Below are 18599 nucleotides of genomic sequence, written 5' to 3'. Positions count from 1 at the left end.
CTTACTGGAGAAAGGGTCAACAGCAACACGAGACTTAACAACTGTCAGGTTTATTTTCTACAGACACAGTAAAAAATACGTTTACAAAAGGTAAGAAATCACTTTTCTGGATGTTTGTTTCTGCGAGACCCTAATGGCCATGGAGTAAGAACACCCATAAGAGCAGAAAAAAGGTGACAAACAAGAGGAAGCTGGTTGGCTCATCTGAACAAATTACTAGCTAATTGATCCCATGATCTCGCACAGACCTTTCTTGAAAGGCAGCGAATTGGCTTCAATAACACGGCTGCGTAGCTTGTTCTACACTCCCACCACTCTTTATGTAAGTGCTTCCTGTTCCTGGTATTAAACGCACTGGCAAAGAAAGAATGGAGGTTGCACTGGGGCTTGAACCCAGGTCCATCTGTGTGTAAAGCAGACATGATCACCGCTACACCGTGGAACCTCACTTGCAGTAAGGGGCTGTGGCCACAGGTAGTGGCATCCTTTCCGGGCCACAGCGGCTGCCGGAGTTCTCTTGTGGCGGACCCTACAGCCGCGGGGCTGGCTGATCTCTCCGGCACGCATCTGGTTCTGTGAATTCTTGCTCTGGGATTCAGACAGGGACAATTAAGAGGGTGTTTGTTGGCTTTTTTTAAACACTACTACACCAGCCCCGTGGCCCAGTGCATCGTCAAGAGAATGGATGTAGTGTTGGTGGGCCGCAATGCCGTTCTGCCGGTGTTGGAGAGCACCAGCTGAGTCCGAACGTCCTGCTGCAGGAAGTATGACCCTGTCCCTGCTGTAGTATTCCAGTCACAGTACTGTCAGTTCTGAAGCTTTAGAACAGGACTTGCACCTTCATAACTCTTTCACACCATCATCAATACTGTGAGTACTGCTGAGTACTCCAGGGTTTAGCTGATTTTTTTTAGACCCTCAATAGCAGGTAGAAGCCACTCCCTGCCCCCCCCCCCCCCCCACTAGAATATGAGTTTGAACTAAGGACATCACTTCACCTACAAGCAGGGTACAAACTGATGACATCACATCACCACCATCCAGCCAGCAGTAAACAGGCATGGAGATGCAAACGTGTTTGCTCACGTTAAACCAAAACAAAATACCAGACAGACCAGTCACATCTTTCTGAGGTCTGCTAGGTAAGTGCACCATATTGCAGAATATGTTTTGTGGTAAATGGGATCTTTATAAAGGCTCTGCCACAGCAGGAAATAAGACAAAATGGAAACGGGCGTTTTTTTCCCAGGAAGTTAAAGAGCAGTCAGTTTTAAGACATCAACATATCGTCGAGCATTCCCTCCTCACTTGACGAGAGACAGTCTGCTTCTCTTAAGGCTGAATGTTCGCCTGTAAACACTCAACAGGAGGAAAGACACCACCCCTTCCAGAGAAAGCACAAAAACACCCTTCCCAAGAGGAAGCAGATAGCTGGGAAAAACATCGGGCATGGGGGCTTATTTATCTCAAACACAGGAGCCCTGAGACAAGCCTCCAGTGTGAAAATTAGCACCTCCCACACACGGAAGACAATCACGTTGTTGGTGGAATTGCAATGATGCACACAGTACGCAGAGAGAGAGAGAGAACACAGATGTCCCTCGTTTCAACAGCTGTGAGGTGGTGCGGAGAATGGCCGGACCAGGGGTGCAGGCATGCGGCACGCTGTGCGCTCTAGAGACAGTCGTGCGAACAGGGGGACTCTTCCACTTTGATTCACAAGACGCTCAGCCGCAGACGCAGAAAAAGACTTCATAGTGCAATTATTCAGTGCTGCATTAGTCGCCCCCTGGGATTAACGTTCCTAAACTAATCCATTTTTCCCCCCATGCCGATCACCAAATAATGAAATACCGAACCTTGGTTTGCACTGCTCTCGCATGAGGTTGTCCTTTTTGTCCAGCAGTCCTGCTTTCCTGTTTGTTCCTAAAGTGCTGTAAAAATCTACTCCCCCTACCACACCCCACAACCCTGTCTACAAATAACAAACCTGCTTTCCCCTCACATAAAACCTCTTTATAGCCCCATTAAAGGACCCTGAGTAGTTGACGAGCTGTTCCCATTGGCTCTTTGAGGGAAAGGAGGGCTGGGATTGGCTACTGGCCCTGAGTAGGTCCTGCCTCTGATTGGCTGCCATCATCAGCAGTTCACCTCTCCACCGAGGATGGCCCTGGTCGTCCCCTGGGCTTCGGCCAGCCCGTCCTGGCCCTGGTGATTCAGGAAGTCCACAGGTCGCTCCGGTTCCGAGGCGTTCACGAGGCTCTTGGGTTTTGTGACGGCCGGTTCCGTCTTCCCGTGGGCGGTCCCGTTGGCCTGAGACCCGGGCTCTGGACCTTGGCTCGGCGGGTTGGCGCAGGAGAAGAACTGGGGCAGCGTGCCCATGATCAGCGTCCCCGCCAGGAGGAACCCCCCGGCCACCAGGAAAGATATGACGTAGCTGCCGGTGACGTCCTTCAGGAAGCCTGTGGGGTAAAGGGCAACACAGCGCCGCCATCAGGACAGAGCCGCACTCTTCCAGTCAGGGCAGGCAGCGCGCAGCTCTCGTCTAACATCTACATGCACTCGCTTTTCTGTGTCGGACCCACCCAGTCCGCTCTGCTCGCTGCTGCGGCGCCTGAGCTCTGCCGGCGAATCGTCTTCGGACGCGGCCCGCCTCTCGGCTGCCCGGGCTGCGAGCGTCTCAGTGCCCCGCAGGAGAGAGAGGGTGAGCTGCAGGGGCGGCGCCTCTCTCACCGAAGTCACCGCAAAATCATGGTCACCCTGGGCGACTCGCGCAAACCACCGAACGCAAAACCAAATCTGATCAATGGCCTTTTTGTTATCTCTTATAAAACTGTGCCTTTAGGTACATTTATAATTAATTTGTATGTGCTTTAACCTTAGTTTTGCAAAAGCGTCCTGTGTCCGCAGAGTGCCTTGGGTCTCTTCAGCAGCAGGCAGATGGACAGGTAACTGTATTGGAACCAGGGTCACAGCACCTGCCAGCTGTGGCTGAGCTTCTCATGACAGCAGTAATGACTTGGATCAGTGCCACTAGGGTAGGGTTGTGATTGATCTGCTCTGCTCTGATTGATCTGAGACACCCCTGACACCCCACTCCTCCAGTCAGGATCGCCTCTCCTGTCAGGTACCGGAGCTCACATTGTGTCAGGGAGAGACACCCCACTCCTCCAGGCAGCACCCCCTCTCCTGTCAGGCGCTGGACAGCTCACAGTGTCTCTGGGAGGACAGCATTACCAAGGAGCAGTTCTGCAAATCCTCCCTTCTTCCCCTGCAGCGCAGTAGTCAATGGTGTGAACAATTCCAACATGGGCGAGTACAGACAGACTTAAAAACCAGGTAGATCTCCTCCAAATGGAAATTTAAACAGAGATTTATCTCAACTTTAACTGCACACCACCCCAACCCGTCTTACCTGACAGTGGGGGCCCCAGGAGACCCCCGACACTCTCGATCATTTGCAGCAGCCCCAGCGCCCCGAAGAGGCGCTCCATGCCCACAATCTCGGGCACCACAGAGAAGACCACAGGCGTCATGGCGCCAGCGCAGAAGCCGTACAGCAGGCTGATGGTCAGCAGGGCCGGGTAGGTGGTGCCCAGGGGGATGGCCGCCATGGAGAGCCCCGTCAGCCCCGTCCACAGCGCCAGGATGTGCGGCAGCCGCAGGCGCCCCAGGTCCGAGACCCATCCGGAGACCACCCTGCCCACCAGGTCGGTCACGCCCGTGGCGGAGACGACGAAGGCCGCCTGGTACTCGCTGAAGCCCACCTGCCGGCTGTGGGCCACCAGGTGGACGTAGGGCACGAAGTAGCCGGCGTTGAAGAGTGTGACGGCCAGGGAGTAGCAGAGGAAGGGCCGGTGGCGGAGCAGGGAGAGCTCCAGGTAAGCGCGGGCCTGGGACAGGCAGCCCCCCGGCAGAGACGCCCTCCTCTCGGGGCCGCCCTGGAGACAGGAGACAGGAGACAGGAGACGCGTGACATGACGGGGGCGCACCATCGACATGCAATCTGTGATTTATTTTTTGGCTCTTCTGCACCTGTGGAACAAGGGACCGTTCTGTTTTTCACTTCTGGGCCTTTTGCAGCTTTTGGCAGCCGTTAAAAGCGCCTGTGAAACCTGCAGGACCGTGGCTCCTGTCTGCAGTCGAGCGCGCGCGTGTGTGCGTGCACGTACCTCGCCGCCCTCCTCCCGGAGCCTCAGGGGCCGGATCAGGGCCCCGCAGGCCACCATGTTGAGGCAGAGCCCTCCCAGAATGAGCAGGCCCCCCCTCCAGGTGTAGCGCTCCACCAGCAGCTGGAAGAGGGGGGAGAAGGCGAAGGAGGAGAGGCCTACGCCCGTGAAGCCCAGGGCCATCGCCAGGGAGCGCCGCCGCTCAAAGTACTGCATCACGGAGGCCACCGTGGGGGTGAAAACCATGGCCCAGCCCATGCCTGGGAACAGGAGCAAGAGACATCATTAGCACCACAGAGAGGGAGACGAAGGGAGATCCACCACCATCCCCCAGTCTGGGACCTCGTGCGGAGAAACACATCCTTCAAAGCCTGGACAACGGGGCAGATGCACAGCCATCTGATCTTCTCCAGGTCTGAAAGTGTTGTGAATCACACTCCCGCCACAAAAAAAGTTTGATTCATTCAGCGTTTTACAGAGTTGTCAGTTAGACCAATTTAGTAGTAGCATTACCACCTTCTAGCATGATCTCATTAGACAGCAGAGATCGCTGCACTCTACTGTGTTGGTGGGCCAATAGGGGACGCATCTCCCTCTGGACCAGAATTTACAAACCGACGCCCCAGTACATTGACAATTATTCCTCCTCCTGGATTTAAACCAAAAGCTGGAAGTCTCAAGCTTGCAGTCTGTCTGAGAACCACTGAACAGGCGTTTAAAAACGCAGCTGTTCTACTGTCTTTCATCAGGACAGGCATGTGACTGGTACAGCCTGAAACGAGTCCTGGGATCGGTTTCCCTGGCCTGGACAGAGAAAGGCCACCGCTCTGTTCCGCGACCTGCCTATGCTCTCTGCCTCCTGCAAGCAAAATTCACACTGTGCGAACGGTTAATGTTTAGTTCACGAGATTTGGGACGAACTTTGATCAAGCCATGAATTTTAAGATTTGCTGAGTAAGTGCTCTCATCCAAAAAAAAGGGAGATCAGATCAGGGCTCCAGACAAATCAAACCAAAAACACAAACACGTAATCTGTCTCAAAGGCTCTTTTTCAATCATCTATTCTCTGCCTTCATCTCTGCCAGGGTTCAGTGATACACTGGCGTCCCTAAAGGTCTCGCCAATACTTGGCTTTCTTGGGAGAAGGTCTCTCATCCCAGTGGTGGCCAGGCCCAGCTTTTACTGTGCCTCTGAGGTCAGGGGTCATCTTAGGGAGAACGTCAAGAGGACTGGCCCAGTGGTGGCCAGGCTCAGCCTTTACCGTGCCTCTGAGGCCAGGGGTCATCTGAGGGAGAACGTCAAGAGGACTGGCCCGGTGGTGGCCAGGCTCAGCCTTTATGGCCAGAGGTCATCTGAGGGAGGTCAAGAATGCTGTCTCACCTGAGACAATCCCCACGGACAAATAGAGGTGGACGAGCGTGGTGGACAGCGAGGCCAGGATCATGCCCAGTCCTGACAGGAGGCCGCCCACCATCACCACCAGCCGCGGCCCATAGGCGTTGCACAGAGCAGTGGCCACTGGACCTGACAGGCAAGCAAAACAAACAACACCTTCATGTCAGACACCGCCGACCCAGAGCAGCCTGGAATTCAACTGGGAACCGCAACTGGGAAACTCAGATCAGTTATTAAATCTCGGTAACAAATTAATTAATTGGAGGCATTGCAAAATTTTACAAATTACAAATTAAGCACAAAATCGTGAACGCTGTGAAAAACACTACATACTCGCCATCTTGGCAAAAGTTCGCAAGAATTGCAACATGAACTTCCTGAGACTTCCTGAGAAAAACTAAGGCTGCTGCTGGAAGAGGTGTTAGTGGGGCCAGTAGGAGGTAATCTCCCTGCAGCCTGTGTGGGTCCTAATGCCCCAGTATAGTGACGGGGACGCTATACTGTAAAAAGGCGCCGTCCTTCAGTTCATATAAGTGTAAGCAATTAGTATTATTAAGCAATGTAATGTGACATCCAAGCAAATAAATACAGGTTTTGCAGCAGAAATGCTCCAATGTGATCTGCAAGCAGAGTTAAGAAGTAGTATTTGTCAGCAAAACGGTCTCAAAAGTCGAGAGTAATACTTCTATTGCATTAAAAGAGATGTATTCACAAACCCGCCTGTTGACAATGTTATAGGGCCGCTTCACCTCACCGGATGTTTTGTTGCCTCATTCTGAATCAGAGACAATGACAGCGTATCTCGAAACTCTGGGCTATTTTATGATGTACCCAGCAATGTGTAAAACCAATTTACATTGTCCTTTCATCGTGGTTTGAAATGTACTAGGTGACGATTCTTTCTAACCCCACAATATTGAAATAGCATTGCAGTTCCTCTTTAAAGTTTCCTCTTGAAACAAGACCTAACAGGATACAAGACCGCTCCACTTTCTTCCACCAGACTCTGAGTTTCCACTAAGGTCAGGCAGGGAATTCCAGAACCTGGGAGAGTGACCTCCGGGTGCCCCGTCATTCCGAAAACACAGTCTGGAATTCAGGACAACTAATAGACCGGCCTCGATGGCATGAAAAAACTGCACAGCAGTGCGATCCACTCCATGTCTTCCTCTTGTAAGCCCACACCAGTTACCGGAGGCTTTAAGCTGTTTACGGTTCTTAAAAGGGCAAAACAAGCTTCTGACGGATCAAAAGGCATTCGAACAATCTGAAATATGTTAGCCCCGGCTTTCCTGTGTAACGGCCCGGGAGCTGATAAGCCTGGGAACCTGTACCCTGCTGAGCGCCGGGAGAGGGAGACGTGGGAAACGTGAGCCGGGTGCTGATGTCAAGGCCATGCAGAAGGCCAGTGACGCGCTCTCCCGCGGCCTTCGCCCCGCCCCGTATCCGCACCGCGGCCCGGTGCCCTCTCTGTCGCAGCAGGCAGCGGGGAGCAGCCAAGCCCAGCCATCCCGCCGCCCGAAAACACCTTCTTTCCTGTTCTCCCAGCAACACGTGGCTGCACCTGCCTTCGCTGTTCCGTCTGGTCTTCTTAGTGTATTCACATCGCTTGACCTTATGAACGTTACAAACTGCAGACACATATATAATATAACTGTGATTAATGTCTGCCCCCAGCCTCCTCTGAAGTCCTGTCACAAACGGGATCACTTAGGACGTAAAATAAAATCCCTAAATTCCCTAGGATTCTCCTTAGATTATTAATATAAGAGATTTGGTCTTCCTCCTCTTGTGCCCTAAATGGAATACAATGCATCCTTCTACGTATCCATCCATTCTCCATCCGCTGTCCCACTTTCCACAAAAGTTCCTGCATGTGACCCGCGGTATTGGCCTCTCTGTCCTTCAGCCCTGGTCTTCACAACACCAGGAGAGACACAGGTGAAGGGAGGCCCTTCAGCCTGCAGAGATCCCTTGGGTCTAATCCGTTATAGTCCTACAGGACTGCGAACAACACCAGCCTCCCCCAGGCTGCCCCCCCACACCAGAAAGGGCTTACTCAGAGGGGCCAATGAAGCCAAGCCTGTCTGTCTCGGAGAGGTGGGAGGCTAGTTTACGTTTAAACAAAACAGTTGCAACAGCGGCACAGCACTGGGGGTCCCGGGCTCAATTCCGGATCTGAGTCACTATCTGCAAGTTTGGATGCTCTGGTTTCCTCCCAGAGTGCAAAGACTGAACTGGCTTCTGGGAAAACTGTTGAGTGTGTGTGTCTGCCCTGAGATGGAAAGGCGTCCCGTCCACGGTGAACCCTGCCTCGTGCCCGTTGCTTGCCCGAATAGGCCCCGACCTCCAAGCGACCCTGAACTGGATAAAGTGGCGAGAAAGTGGATGGATGTTGCAACGTGCTGGGACTCACTCTCCCTCCTCCCAAGCCCCACCCCCCCAGACGCCGCACACTGACTTGCGAGCTGCTGCACGGAGACTCCGATGGAGGTGATCCAGGACACGGTGCCGGCCCTCTCGTCGAAGTAATCCACGAACTCCACGAAGAAGACGCCGAAGGAGCGGATCACCCCGAACACCAGCGCCGACACCACGAACAGAGCGCCCACCACCACCCACCCCCAGCCTCCGTCCGGGGGGGCCTGGGGCCGCACAGCAGAGGGCATCCCCCTCCCTGCCGGACAGACGGAGAGAGGGAAATCGAGGGCACAGGTTCACCCACCGGGACACAGCGAGAGGGAGGTGGGGAGGACAGCGCCTGCGAAGCACCGGCCTGCTGCTGGCGAGGAGAAGGGAGACGGCGTGGTCGAGAGGGAGGGAGGAGGGAGAGAATGAACACCTTAATCTCAAACCACCAAAACAAACCTGTTACCTTTTTGTTTTGGTGTGACCGTATACCGAAACCGGATTCAGTCTGATTAAACAGCAGGGGTGGGCAGTCCTGGCCCTGGAGGACTGGTGTGTCTGTGGGTTCTTATTGCAACTCATCCCTTAACCCAGATAAACCAACTTTATAGAGACCTGGGGAGTCTGCAGACACACTGACCCCTCCAGGACCAGGACTGAACAGCCCTGCTTTAAAGAGACCTGGAGAGACTGCAGACACACTGACCCCTCCAGGACCAGGACTGGACAGCCCTGCTTTAAACAGACCTGGAGAGACACACTGACCCCCTTGACAGCCCTGGATGAAAATGGTTCTCACCGATTTGGGAAATCATTTATTTAATTGCTCTAGAGGCCGACTGTGATTAGGCTGTCAGGGGAGCCTTCGTGACTTGAATCGAAGAAGTTAAAGTTAGCTGTGTGTGTGTTGCCAAATTAAATGCAAGAGCTTTGATTTTTTCCCAGATGTCTTGTCACATTTTATCTTTATGTTTATTTGAATTAAAACTACCAAACTGGATACCACGATCTCAAGCCTCCAAGTCATTTTAAGACCCACACGACGATATCTGTCACATGGGCCTACACGTGTTTTGAGGTGATCATTCACCTGCTTAAGGAACTGTTACACCCTCTGCAGCCAGAGAGCGCTCCTGCTCTGTCCTGTCCCTAGTTTCCTGTGCTTTGCTATCCTTCTGGTGTCTCTCTCTCTCTGGGGCTATATATTTCCGGGTCACTCATTCCCCTTCGCTCAGCATTGACGTTCGGATGTCCCGAGACCCGCCGAGCACCAGGTCGCCGCTCCGTCCGTGGCCTGAGGGCGTAGGTTTCTATACGGCATTTCCTGAACTCCTGCTCTGCTGAGCCCGGGCTAACCCCCTGCTCCGCCGCTTCGCATAAGGTCTTTCTCTGCTCTTCTGCCTCTCCACGGTTCGTCCCTTCTGACATCCGTGACAGAATGCCGAGCCATCTCCGACTCCGCGAGCAGCGCTTTTTGTCTTTCCACTGCTTTTTCTTTTTTCGCCGGGCTTTTTTTTCCCAGTTCTTCTATTCTAATCGCGGGATGATATTCCTGACTTCCGTGCCTGTGAGCGGGTCATTCAGTGGTATGCCGTCCCGACATCCGCTTTCGAATCCTGGCTTTCCTCGGGTTGTCTCCGTGATTGAATGTTGAGCTGGCTCTCCTATCCTTATTGCTGGATATCACTCTGGACATCGGTGCCTGAGAGCTGGTCTAGTGCCTGGCTCTCCTCGGGTTGTCTATTCCGATATCAGTGATAGGATGTTGAACGTGTTTTGCCCGGTCTGCGGTGTTTTTCCCGGGTTTTTGTATTTTTGTTTTTGCTTGGTGTTTTGATTTTTCACTTCCTGGTTTCCCCTTCTCTCTGGTCCCCCTAACCTCTGTGTCGTGGAACTTTTGGTTCCTATCTGTTTTTTGTAGTTTGTCACCCTGGTCTCCAGGTTTATTTTTGTGGTTTGTGCTGGTGTATGTCTATTTTTGTTTTAAGCCTCCGGAGCTCTATTTCACCCCCCCCTTCCTCTACCCAATAAAGGTTTTTACCCTGGAGGAGGGCGCAGCTCTCAGCCGTGGACTCCTGGAGGTTTCCTTTCAGTTAAATGAGGTTTTTCCTCCCCCCAGTGCTGTGCAGCACATTTATTTGTATGGGCGTCAGGAGCCGCACATTGGGATGGGGGGGTACTGCTACTCTGTCCTGTCCCTAGTTTCCTCTGCTTTGCTGTCCTTCTGTCCTTGACGTTCGGATGCCCTGAGACCCGGGAGGCACCAGGTCGCCGCTCCGGCCGTGGCCTGATGGCGTAGGTTTCTATATGGCAATTTCTGAACTCCTGCTTTACTGAGCCCGGGCTAACTCCCCGTTCCACCACTTCGTATAGGATCTTTCTCCACTCTTCTGCCATTCCACGGTTCGTCCCTTCCGACATCCGTGACAGGAACAATGAATAGACTGTGCAACTGTCAAGTGAGTGACGCTTGCATCTAATTTTATGAAAACCTTTTTATGAAACCAAAGTTGCACATTTCATCCAAATCTAGCTTTAACCCAGTTCAGTGCAAACTGTTAAACATAAAGATGATCATTTGCATTTACATGTTCCTTTTCTTTCATCAGAATCCCAGGAATACTGTAGAGCTGGGTGGGGGCTCATCTACTCCTTCACCCAGCAGACTAGGTGGAAAAAGTACTTTAATTGAACTGGACAAGACACGTCTGACATAGGCAGACTGAGAAAGACCCAGACTGGAACCTCTACTCTGTTCACACAAGCCTATGGGCCCTTCATTGCCTACAGGAAGTCAGGACCTCAGTGCAGCATCTCCTCTTGCAGATGGGCTCCTCTTACAGTGTTCCCAGTTCCTCCACTCGAGTGCTGGCCTGGCCTTCCTGCTCTTGTGGGAAGAGTGCCACCTGCTGGTACCACAGCAGACCAGCGCATCCATTCGCATGACCTGCCGTGTAATACCAGAGCTAACTCTGGGCTAAAGAATCAGATGTTTTGTGCCAGTGGATTAAATAAATAAAGCATGGGCTCTGAATCCCACTCCCTCTCTGGCTTTCGTTCTCAAACGGTTCTTTACTCCCCACAGCCATTGCAGCTTAGCAAGGATATGAATCGCCTGATAACGGTTTGTCCTTTTACACCCGGCATCAATTCGACTTCACTGCCGCCCTCGTCCAAGCGCCCAGGGGAGGTGGCTGGGGGCGAGGGTTGTCCCCACTTCCCTCATTTTCCCATCTTCCGCCCTGTGAACTCCAGGTATCCTAACAGCCACTTGGCGAAGGCCGGCCGGAGGGTCTGACGCACTTCCAGGAGGCCTGTGGGCTGGTTTCCACAGCAAAACATGAATCCGAGGATGAGGGCATTTAAGCCTTTGCATTTCTGTACACAAAGGGTGACGGAAAGCTGGAACATACTCCAGAGGCTTCCTGACCCAGTAAATAGCAAATTGGAAGTGACGATATCCGAATCTGGGAAGAAATAAACATCTGTATGGCAATTTGCGCTTGGATGTGCCTCACCAGCCGGCAGGCAGGTGAAGACAGAGAGCATTCCTCCGCTCTTCTTCCCTGCCGGATATACAGTGCTCGTGCGGCCTGTTCCAGATCTGCCGGGCCCAGCACAGGAAAGCGACTGGCTCGTGCCAAGAGCGCCCTCCCCCAGGAAGGAGCCACACCCTCCTACACCAGCTCACCTCTCCCTCGTCGGAATTACCAGAAACCTGTTCACAAACACGTCCCCAAGCTTGAGAGCTGCCAGAAGCGAGGGCTTGTTTTTCTTCTTCCACTCCGAGCCAAGCCCTCTGGGGGAGCCGACGCCGAGGCCGAGAGGCTGGGAGGGAACCTGCTGGAGACGGGAAGCATTTCGGAGACTCGGATTACAGCTTTAAGCTCCAATTCCTGGAAGTCCTCCCTTGCGTTCGGGTCAGTCTAGTGTGCCGTTTCTTCGTGGGTACAGTACCACCGGCGTCCTACAGAAGTCTCACAGAAAAGACCAATGATACTGCATAATGCTTTGGGCAGAATCTTTGTTTACTGATAAAATGCATGATATTTCCGTTTAATTATGAGTTTACATCAGGGAACCCTAACACAGGCCAAGAATTCCCTGGCTCAAAGAAGGATCTTTGTTCTGATGCTTTACAATCTATGGGCACTTGGCGCCATCTGGGCACATCAAGCACAGCTGACACTCCGCTGCGACTGGAAAGCGGGTTTTGTCCTGATTGGTTTCTTACAGCCTTGTTATCTGCTTCCCCTGAGAGTTGTACCACCCGCCCTGTACCTGTAACCTAATTCCTTCACTAACAGCGATGCTTGGTTGCACAAAGCACAGAAAACAGAAAAAAAGTTGACAAGACGGGACTCGCACAGCAACGCAACTGCAGCCGCTGTCTGTCCTCGGTCGGTGGTGCTGCAGTGTCCTTTACAGCTCAACCCACGGGAGCAGGGAGCTTCAGTCTGATCGGTGGGACTGGCGAGTTGCCCCCGACAGTATGCAACATCATCAGGCACAACACGGCCAAGGGCACCAGATTTCATCAGAACAGAGGAGAGGCGAGAAACGAGAGGAGGCCAATGGGCACATCCAGCTCGTTTGGTAGCGATTAGTTAATCGACCCCAGGATCTCATGCAGCTGTTTCTTGAAAGAAACCAGGGGATCGGCTTCAGCATCACGGCCAGGTAGCTTGTTCCAGACTCCCACCACCCTTAGCGTAAAGAAGTGCCTCCTGTTCTCGGTTTTAAAAATATACTTCCACGTAGTTTCCGCTCCTGCCCTCCGGTGCGTGTATCACTGCTCTTTCTGAAGAAATCAGACTGGGTTGAGTGTACCAGCATCTTTGAAGATTTTGAATTACTTGTATCAGGTCCCCTCATAATCTTCTCGGTTCACGACCTAAAACTTTCGGCACCTTCAGCCAATGGTGACCGCCTGCTACAGTACCTTCCAGACAGAAAGGCGTTATTATAACGGGCTTCAGGGTGACTCAGAGAGCAAAGACACCCACTCGCCTACAGTGCAGCTGTCTCTGGTTACAGCCAGGCCAACTTTAGCTGGGACGACTGGAAGGGCAGTGCACAACTGTGCCGAACACAGCCTGGGGCAGGTCATCCCCACTGTGGGTCACCACCTTCCCTCCCACTGTTAATTAGCAACTAGCAAGACAAGCTTAAAAAAGGTCCTGGGGTTTGACCGAGTTACCCATGGTCTAGGAAACGACACTGTGCGTGCTCAGAGCCTGTGAGCCACTGGGTTCGAATCTTCTGTCTAGGGAGCTGGAGTGGCGCTGTGCGTGCTCAGAGCCTGTGAGCGACTGGGTTCGAATCCGCTGTCTAGGGAGCTGAGTGGCGCTGTGCGTGCTCAGAGCCTGTGAGCGACTGGGTTCGAATCCGCTGTCTAGGGAGCTGAGTGGCGCTGTGCGTGCTCAGAGCCTGTGAGCGACTGGGTTCGAATCCGCTGTCTAGGGAGCTGGAGTGGCGCTGTGCGTGCTCAGAGCCTGTGACAGCCCGACAGAAGAGCAATGGAGGGAGGGGGGGGGTTGGGATGGTGTCTGCTCAGCCACATGGCCCATGCCATTTCCTCTGAAAAACAGCTAGATGAGATCCTGACATCAATAAGCTGCCAATCAATGACTGTCCAAATCGACACTTCTGCCGAGATTGTGCGGGCCAGAGCAGAGGTGACATCTCTGCGTCAGCAGTATTTCTCACTCCTTACATAAGAAAGATCTTAGGACCGCATGTGGCAAATGAGCAATGTACAGTAGGTTTTAACCTTGACAAATAAAGAGGCAGATCGATGCTGGTTCCCTCAGGCAGGCTGGGTCAGGCCCCATCCGGCACGTGACCGATTACACCAGCGCAATCCGCACACGGACTCGAGACTCACACCTCGACTGTCTGTCCTGGCTGCTCCCGGGCTCCGAGTGACCACGGAGCTCCGCGGCTGGAGTCGGACAGCAATCGGCACTCAGACCGACAAGCTGCTGCCACCCAGACAAACACGGCTGTCCAAGCCGCTTCTTCTCCTTCGGAAACTTTTCATACTCCAGGCCAGAGGGGAAGTGACATCTCCGCCGTCAGCAGTGCTTCTCACTCCTTACACAAGAAGTGTCACAAGACTGCACGTGGGAAGACCAGCAGTGGAGGTTTCACCCTGTGTTTTCCCTGGGGCAGTCATGTAACTGCCAAACCGTCAAAACAGCAGAGAAACAATGAGGCAACGACAAAAAAAAAAAAAGAGAAGGAACGAGGGAAACCTCTGGAACACACTGTGTTTCCAAAGCTCCGTTTGTACTGCCCAGCTCACATTAACGAGCAATTCAATCCTTCACGCTTTCGGTTTCGGCAAAGTCATTGTGACTGTGCGTCTGCCTAGGTTGAACACAACAGACTAGTGCAGATAAGCTGCCTACTATGTCTAGTCACGCCCTCTGGAGGTGCCAGTGCTGTGCAGCCCACCGCTACATGACGAATATTTTCTTTGGCTTTGCTGCACTTTCTACTCCTGCTGTTGGCTGTGCGCTTTCAGATGTTTTTTTTGATGGCATCTGGTGTTCAGTGCCTGGTCTTGTTCTGCTGCGATCACACTTTCAGTCCCTCCACGCCATGGTCTCCTTGGTCTCCACAGACGTGGGTCCAGTTCTTTACGGTACCGGCCCCGCAAGGCCCCTCTCCCGCGCAGCGCTGGTTTGTGTCTTTTTCTCTCAACGCGGTTCTCCCAGACTTGCTCGAAGGGTACAGGCTCTGGTGGCGAGCATCGGAGTGTACCCCGCGCCCTCGGCTCACGGGCGCTGGCCGCGAGAGGGGGCGCATCATGCCGGCTGGGAGTCGTCCACTGGAGCCCGCGATGGCGACGCAGGTCTCAGATTGAAGGTCAAGGACTCCGCCGCCACCCCCGCGCCCCTCCACACTCCGCTGAGCTCCGCCAGGCCTCGGAAGGTCAAAGCCTTCCTTGCTGTCCTATCCGACGTTTCGGACCCTCGTCGGTCCTGGTCGGCCAGCCCAGAGCTGGACGTGGGGGACGGAGGAGCCCAGCTGCTATTAGGGAGCCGTTCTGTCCAGCTCGGACTTGAGGATGAGGCGGGGATCCGATGCTCTTTGCCCTAGAGTGCAGAACACGGTCGCTTTTGGCAGCGCCAAGACCAACCGTGCACCTTGTCCCGTGACCCGAGCCCGTGAACCGCGGTTTCGTCATCCTCCTGTGAGGAGCTGGCCGCAGCCACACGAGCGAGTGTTGCGCACGTCCCAGGGCCAAACTCCACCGCGCCGTCATCGCTGCTCGTGTTTACAGTGTCCAGCGCCTGAGGCAGCCGCCGCCAACCTACACAGAAGGAGATCTTCATCTTCTGCCCATCCACGACCCTGCCTGCCTGGCGCGCTAAACGTGATTATTATCATGCAAAGGAACAAGTAAAGGTTTATTCCACGCTGAAAAGAAAAGATGAGCTGTGGAGCCTCCTTCAGGTGTAGGTACCGTGCTGACAGAGCTACCTACCTGAAATAATAATGATATTCCAACTGCTTCATCCACCTCAGAGCTGTGGGGAAGCCAGAGCCTATCCCAGTATCCCAGCATGCAAGTGGCACAGGCCCTCCATCTCTGGGGGAGTCCGCAGGCGCCGCTCTCAGACCGGCTCACCTCCCCCGCCCCCCTCTTCCTTCACTGCCGCGACACCGCGGGGTCAAAGTCCATCCCCTTTAGGGTTAGAGCTCGGCGCCGCCTGGCGCTGCGGGTCCACAGCCAGGGCTCGCTCCCTGTGGCTGCCACCAGCCGGGCCGGCCCAGCGCCCACCTCTCGGTGGCTTCTAAGTGTCCGGGGCCAACGAGCGCTGTTTAAAACGAGAAACCGTTCGCGCCACTTTGGGCAACAGTGGATCGCCTAGGCTCAGTGAGCGATTGAGACGCACTAACTCCGGGCAGAGCAGTGGCTCTGTGGCTCAGATCCCGCAGCCGGCAGAGGAATCCTACTCCGTTGGGCCCCTGAGCAAGACCCTTAACCCCAGCTGCTCCAGGGGCGCCGTACAATGGCTGACCCTGCGCTCTGACCCCCAGCTTCTCTCCCTGTCTGTGTGTGTCATGGAGAGCAAGCTCGTTTCTGCGAGAAGACAAATTCCTAATGAAATCGCATATGGCCAATAAAGAGATCTTATCTAACGCAGTGAGAGAGAGTGTAACTGCGCCCACGTCTTCCGCTGTTCCCACCTGTCCTCTCCATGGCTGAACAAGGTTGACATGTACCGCTTTTCCTGCCGGTCCCAGAGCCTCCCTCTTCTTCCAGCACGTACAGCAGTAGCGCTTGTTTCGTTGTTGTTTCTTTGTACGCGCCTCTGTGCGAGCGTACCGCTTCCCCGGAGCACGGAAAGTAAAACGGATCATCGTATTGCTCCGTGCTGCGCCACAACCGGAATCTTTATATATATATAAAAAAAAAAGAGCCTCACGTAATCTCGGGTGAAAGCGAGCAGGATGTACCTTTCAGCGGGAACAAGTTACAGACCTGTCGGGCGTTTTGCCCGCCCACCTGCCTCCTCGGTCTCCGCGCTCCGGCAGCAGGCGTGCTGGAGCCGGCAGGAAACTGTCCCGGTGTGACAGCGGCTCTGTCGAACTCTGCTCCCTGCCAGCACCTCACCCGGAGCCCCTCCCCCCGCCGCAGAACCGACCAACCGGGTGGCGCAGCTGAACTCGCGGCCCCGCCCCGCAGTGTGTTTTTGGCAGGTCACTCGTGCTGTGATAGGCTGACCGTCCAGAGCTTGTAAGGCACGCCCCCTGACAACAAGCGCAAACCATCCCACTGTTTCCCCGTTTCTGCAACCGTACAGACCCCTCGCAATCGAGAGGAGCACAGACATCCAAACCATTTTTTAAATACAATCAAAATATATCTGAGGGAAAGACAATAGGGACCAATTGACGATTGAGCGTTTCAGCACAGTGCCTTGTGCTGCAGAGTCTTTATTATCTGGACTAGCAGAACCTGTCCTGCTACCTTGTGATGGAGTGAGTGACCCATTTAACCGCTGGTTCCCAGACCTGGTCCAGAGCCCTTTAAGGAAATTGTCCCCCAAAAAAGGTGAAGGTTTCTCCCCCCAGGTGACTGGGTCAGGGAAGGAGGCCACCCCAGCGCAGGGTGGGCTGTGTGCCCGGGGAGGCACGGGTCCGAGCCCGTATGAGCCCACTGTGGTTTCCCAGTCCTGGTCCTGGAGGCGCGCACACACACACACACGCCTCCCGGGTTTGGTTCCAGCCCACGTCCCACTTAATCCCACAATTGTTCTTAATAAAAGCATTCTTTAACACCAGCTGCGGGACTGCTGCCAGCTCTGACACGTGCTGGGAGCTCACCTTTGGACAATCGCGTTGCCTAAGTAGAAGAAAATCCCATACGTTTGAAGAGAAAACGGGCACAGGGGTTCGAAAAGGGGTTCTTGTTTGTAGAGATGTAAAAGTTTCTTTAAAAAAAAGGATGCGACGCAATAAAACGACGCACATTTCCTTTTAAAAAAAAAACAAAGGATACAATAATGTGTTACGCGGCTCTGCTGGCGGACGCGCGCGAGCGGCGCGTTCCGGCGTTGCTAGGCAGCGGGAGGAAGATGGTCCCGTTCGCTCCGGCTGAGCCGAGCGCGTCGCTGTCGCAACCAGAACTACCCTCGCTCGATATTTCAGGTGTCCGGGCCCGTTCTGGTTGTTCAATCAAATGTTGCGGGTCATTTGCTAACCCCACTTTCCCCAGTCTTCAAGCCTAGGCGCCCTGTGCCCGGGGCTAGCCACCCAACAAGCAAAACCTTCCACCTTCTTTATAATAAAAATACCGCCCGACTGCACACGTTCGCAAGCAGGGCTGCCTGAACGCCACTCCAGCTGCCCGTGGCACTGCCCGCACGAACCACGGTCGCTCGCCATTACTGTTCCAGACGCGTCAGACGCTCACCGCACGGTCACCCCCGTCTCCCCCTTACCTGTCTGCACGCCTGCACCAGCGGGGTCGGCGGCCGCAGCCAGCCGCGACAGGCGAGCCGCCGCTGCTCTTTCACACACAAGGTTTGCAAAATGAAAGAGGAAGGGGGTCACGTGACCCGGTCCACGCGTTCGCTCGTGATATTGTTCTGAAGCTCGTCACAGTTTGTTTGGGTTTGTTGTTTTTGTTTCTTTTAGAGGGCGGCTAGGGCCTTTGGCAGCGGTAGGTCTCTTTGTAAAATACAATTTAAAAAAAAGAACAGGGGGGCACTTTCACGGCGTTCACGACAGCTTTCAACCCCCTGAACGGACCTCGCGAGCCCCAACCGGCGCCTGATGCCCGTGTGAGCCCCGGCCGCCGCGCGCTCACGAGAGCGGAACCTGCGAGCCGCTCTCGCGGAAGCCAGAAGACACCGGCAGTAATGATGCGTTTTAACTCATCGGCCTCTTGGTGAAGTGATGTAAAACATTCGGGTGATGGGTTTGTCGGAAGTACTTTCATATCATACGAATGCACCAAAAAATTCCCAAACCCATAAACAACAAATGGTATAAAAAGGTACAACGAATTAGTTAAGTGAACAGTTTTTTTTTAGTAACCGTGTCACTTCGTACTCTAATATTATATATTCACTTCCTTCTGAAGTGTCGTTGGAGAGTTTATGTATA

At 53.8% G+C, this 18599-nt stretch overlaps 1 protein-coding gene across 9 annotated transcripts; it reads right to left on the bottom strand.

Annotated features, from left to right (window-relative positions):
• Positions 1-34: 34 nt before the first annotated feature.
• slc16a13 (solute carrier family 16 member 13) lies at positions 35-18074 on the bottom strand. Of its 9 annotated transcripts, none has more exons than XM_015340544.2 (6): positions 17933-18074; positions 8026-8346; positions 5550-5693; positions 4173-4429; positions 3416-3941; positions 35-2462 (listed from the first exon to the last, which is right to left on the bottom strand). In XM_015340544.2, exons 2-6 carry the CDS (start codon positions 8231-8233, stop codon positions 2140-2142), a joined length of 1458 nt encoding a protein of 485 aa, XP_015196030.1. In that variant the 5' UTR covers positions 8234-8346; positions 17933-18074; the 3' UTR covers positions 35-2139. The 9 variants fall into 9 exon arrangements, with proteins under 9 accessions (XP_015196030.1, XP_015196031.1, XP_015196034.1 ...); XM_015340545.2 differs by having other exon boundaries at positions 8026-8343; XM_015340548.2 differs by having other exon boundaries at positions 8026-8241.
• Between the last annotated feature and the right edge of the window lie 525 nt (positions 18075-18599).

Source organism: Lepisosteus oculatus, chromosome 3, assembly GCF_040954835.1.
Source record: "Lepisosteus oculatus isolate fLepOcu1 chromosome 3, fLepOcu1.hap2, whole genome shotgun sequence".
NCBI classification, from domain to species: Eukaryota; Metazoa; Chordata; class Actinopteri; order Semionotiformes; family Lepisosteidae; genus Lepisosteus; species Lepisosteus oculatus.
Note: the sequence above shows the minus strand (reverse complement) of the source record. Positions and strands in the feature narration are given on the sequence as shown.

What these genes read in the sequence shown, in the direction of transcription:
- slc16a13 (XM_015340538.2), bottom strand. Translation starts at nt 16,831, where the DNA reads ATGGTTTGGATGTCTGTGCTCCTCTCGATTGCGAGGGGTCTGTACGGT. An exon ending in CTCCGTGCAGCAGCTCGCAA is followed by an intron (nt 5,694 to 8,025) that starts GTCAGTGTGCGG and finishes CTTGCCTGTCAG; the next exon opens with GTCCAGTGGCCACTGCTCTG. An exon ending in GTCCGTGGGGATTGTCTCAG is followed by an intron (nt 4,430 to 5,549) that starts GTGAGACAGCAT and finishes TCCTGTTCCCAG; the next exon opens with GCATGGGCTGGGCCATGGTT.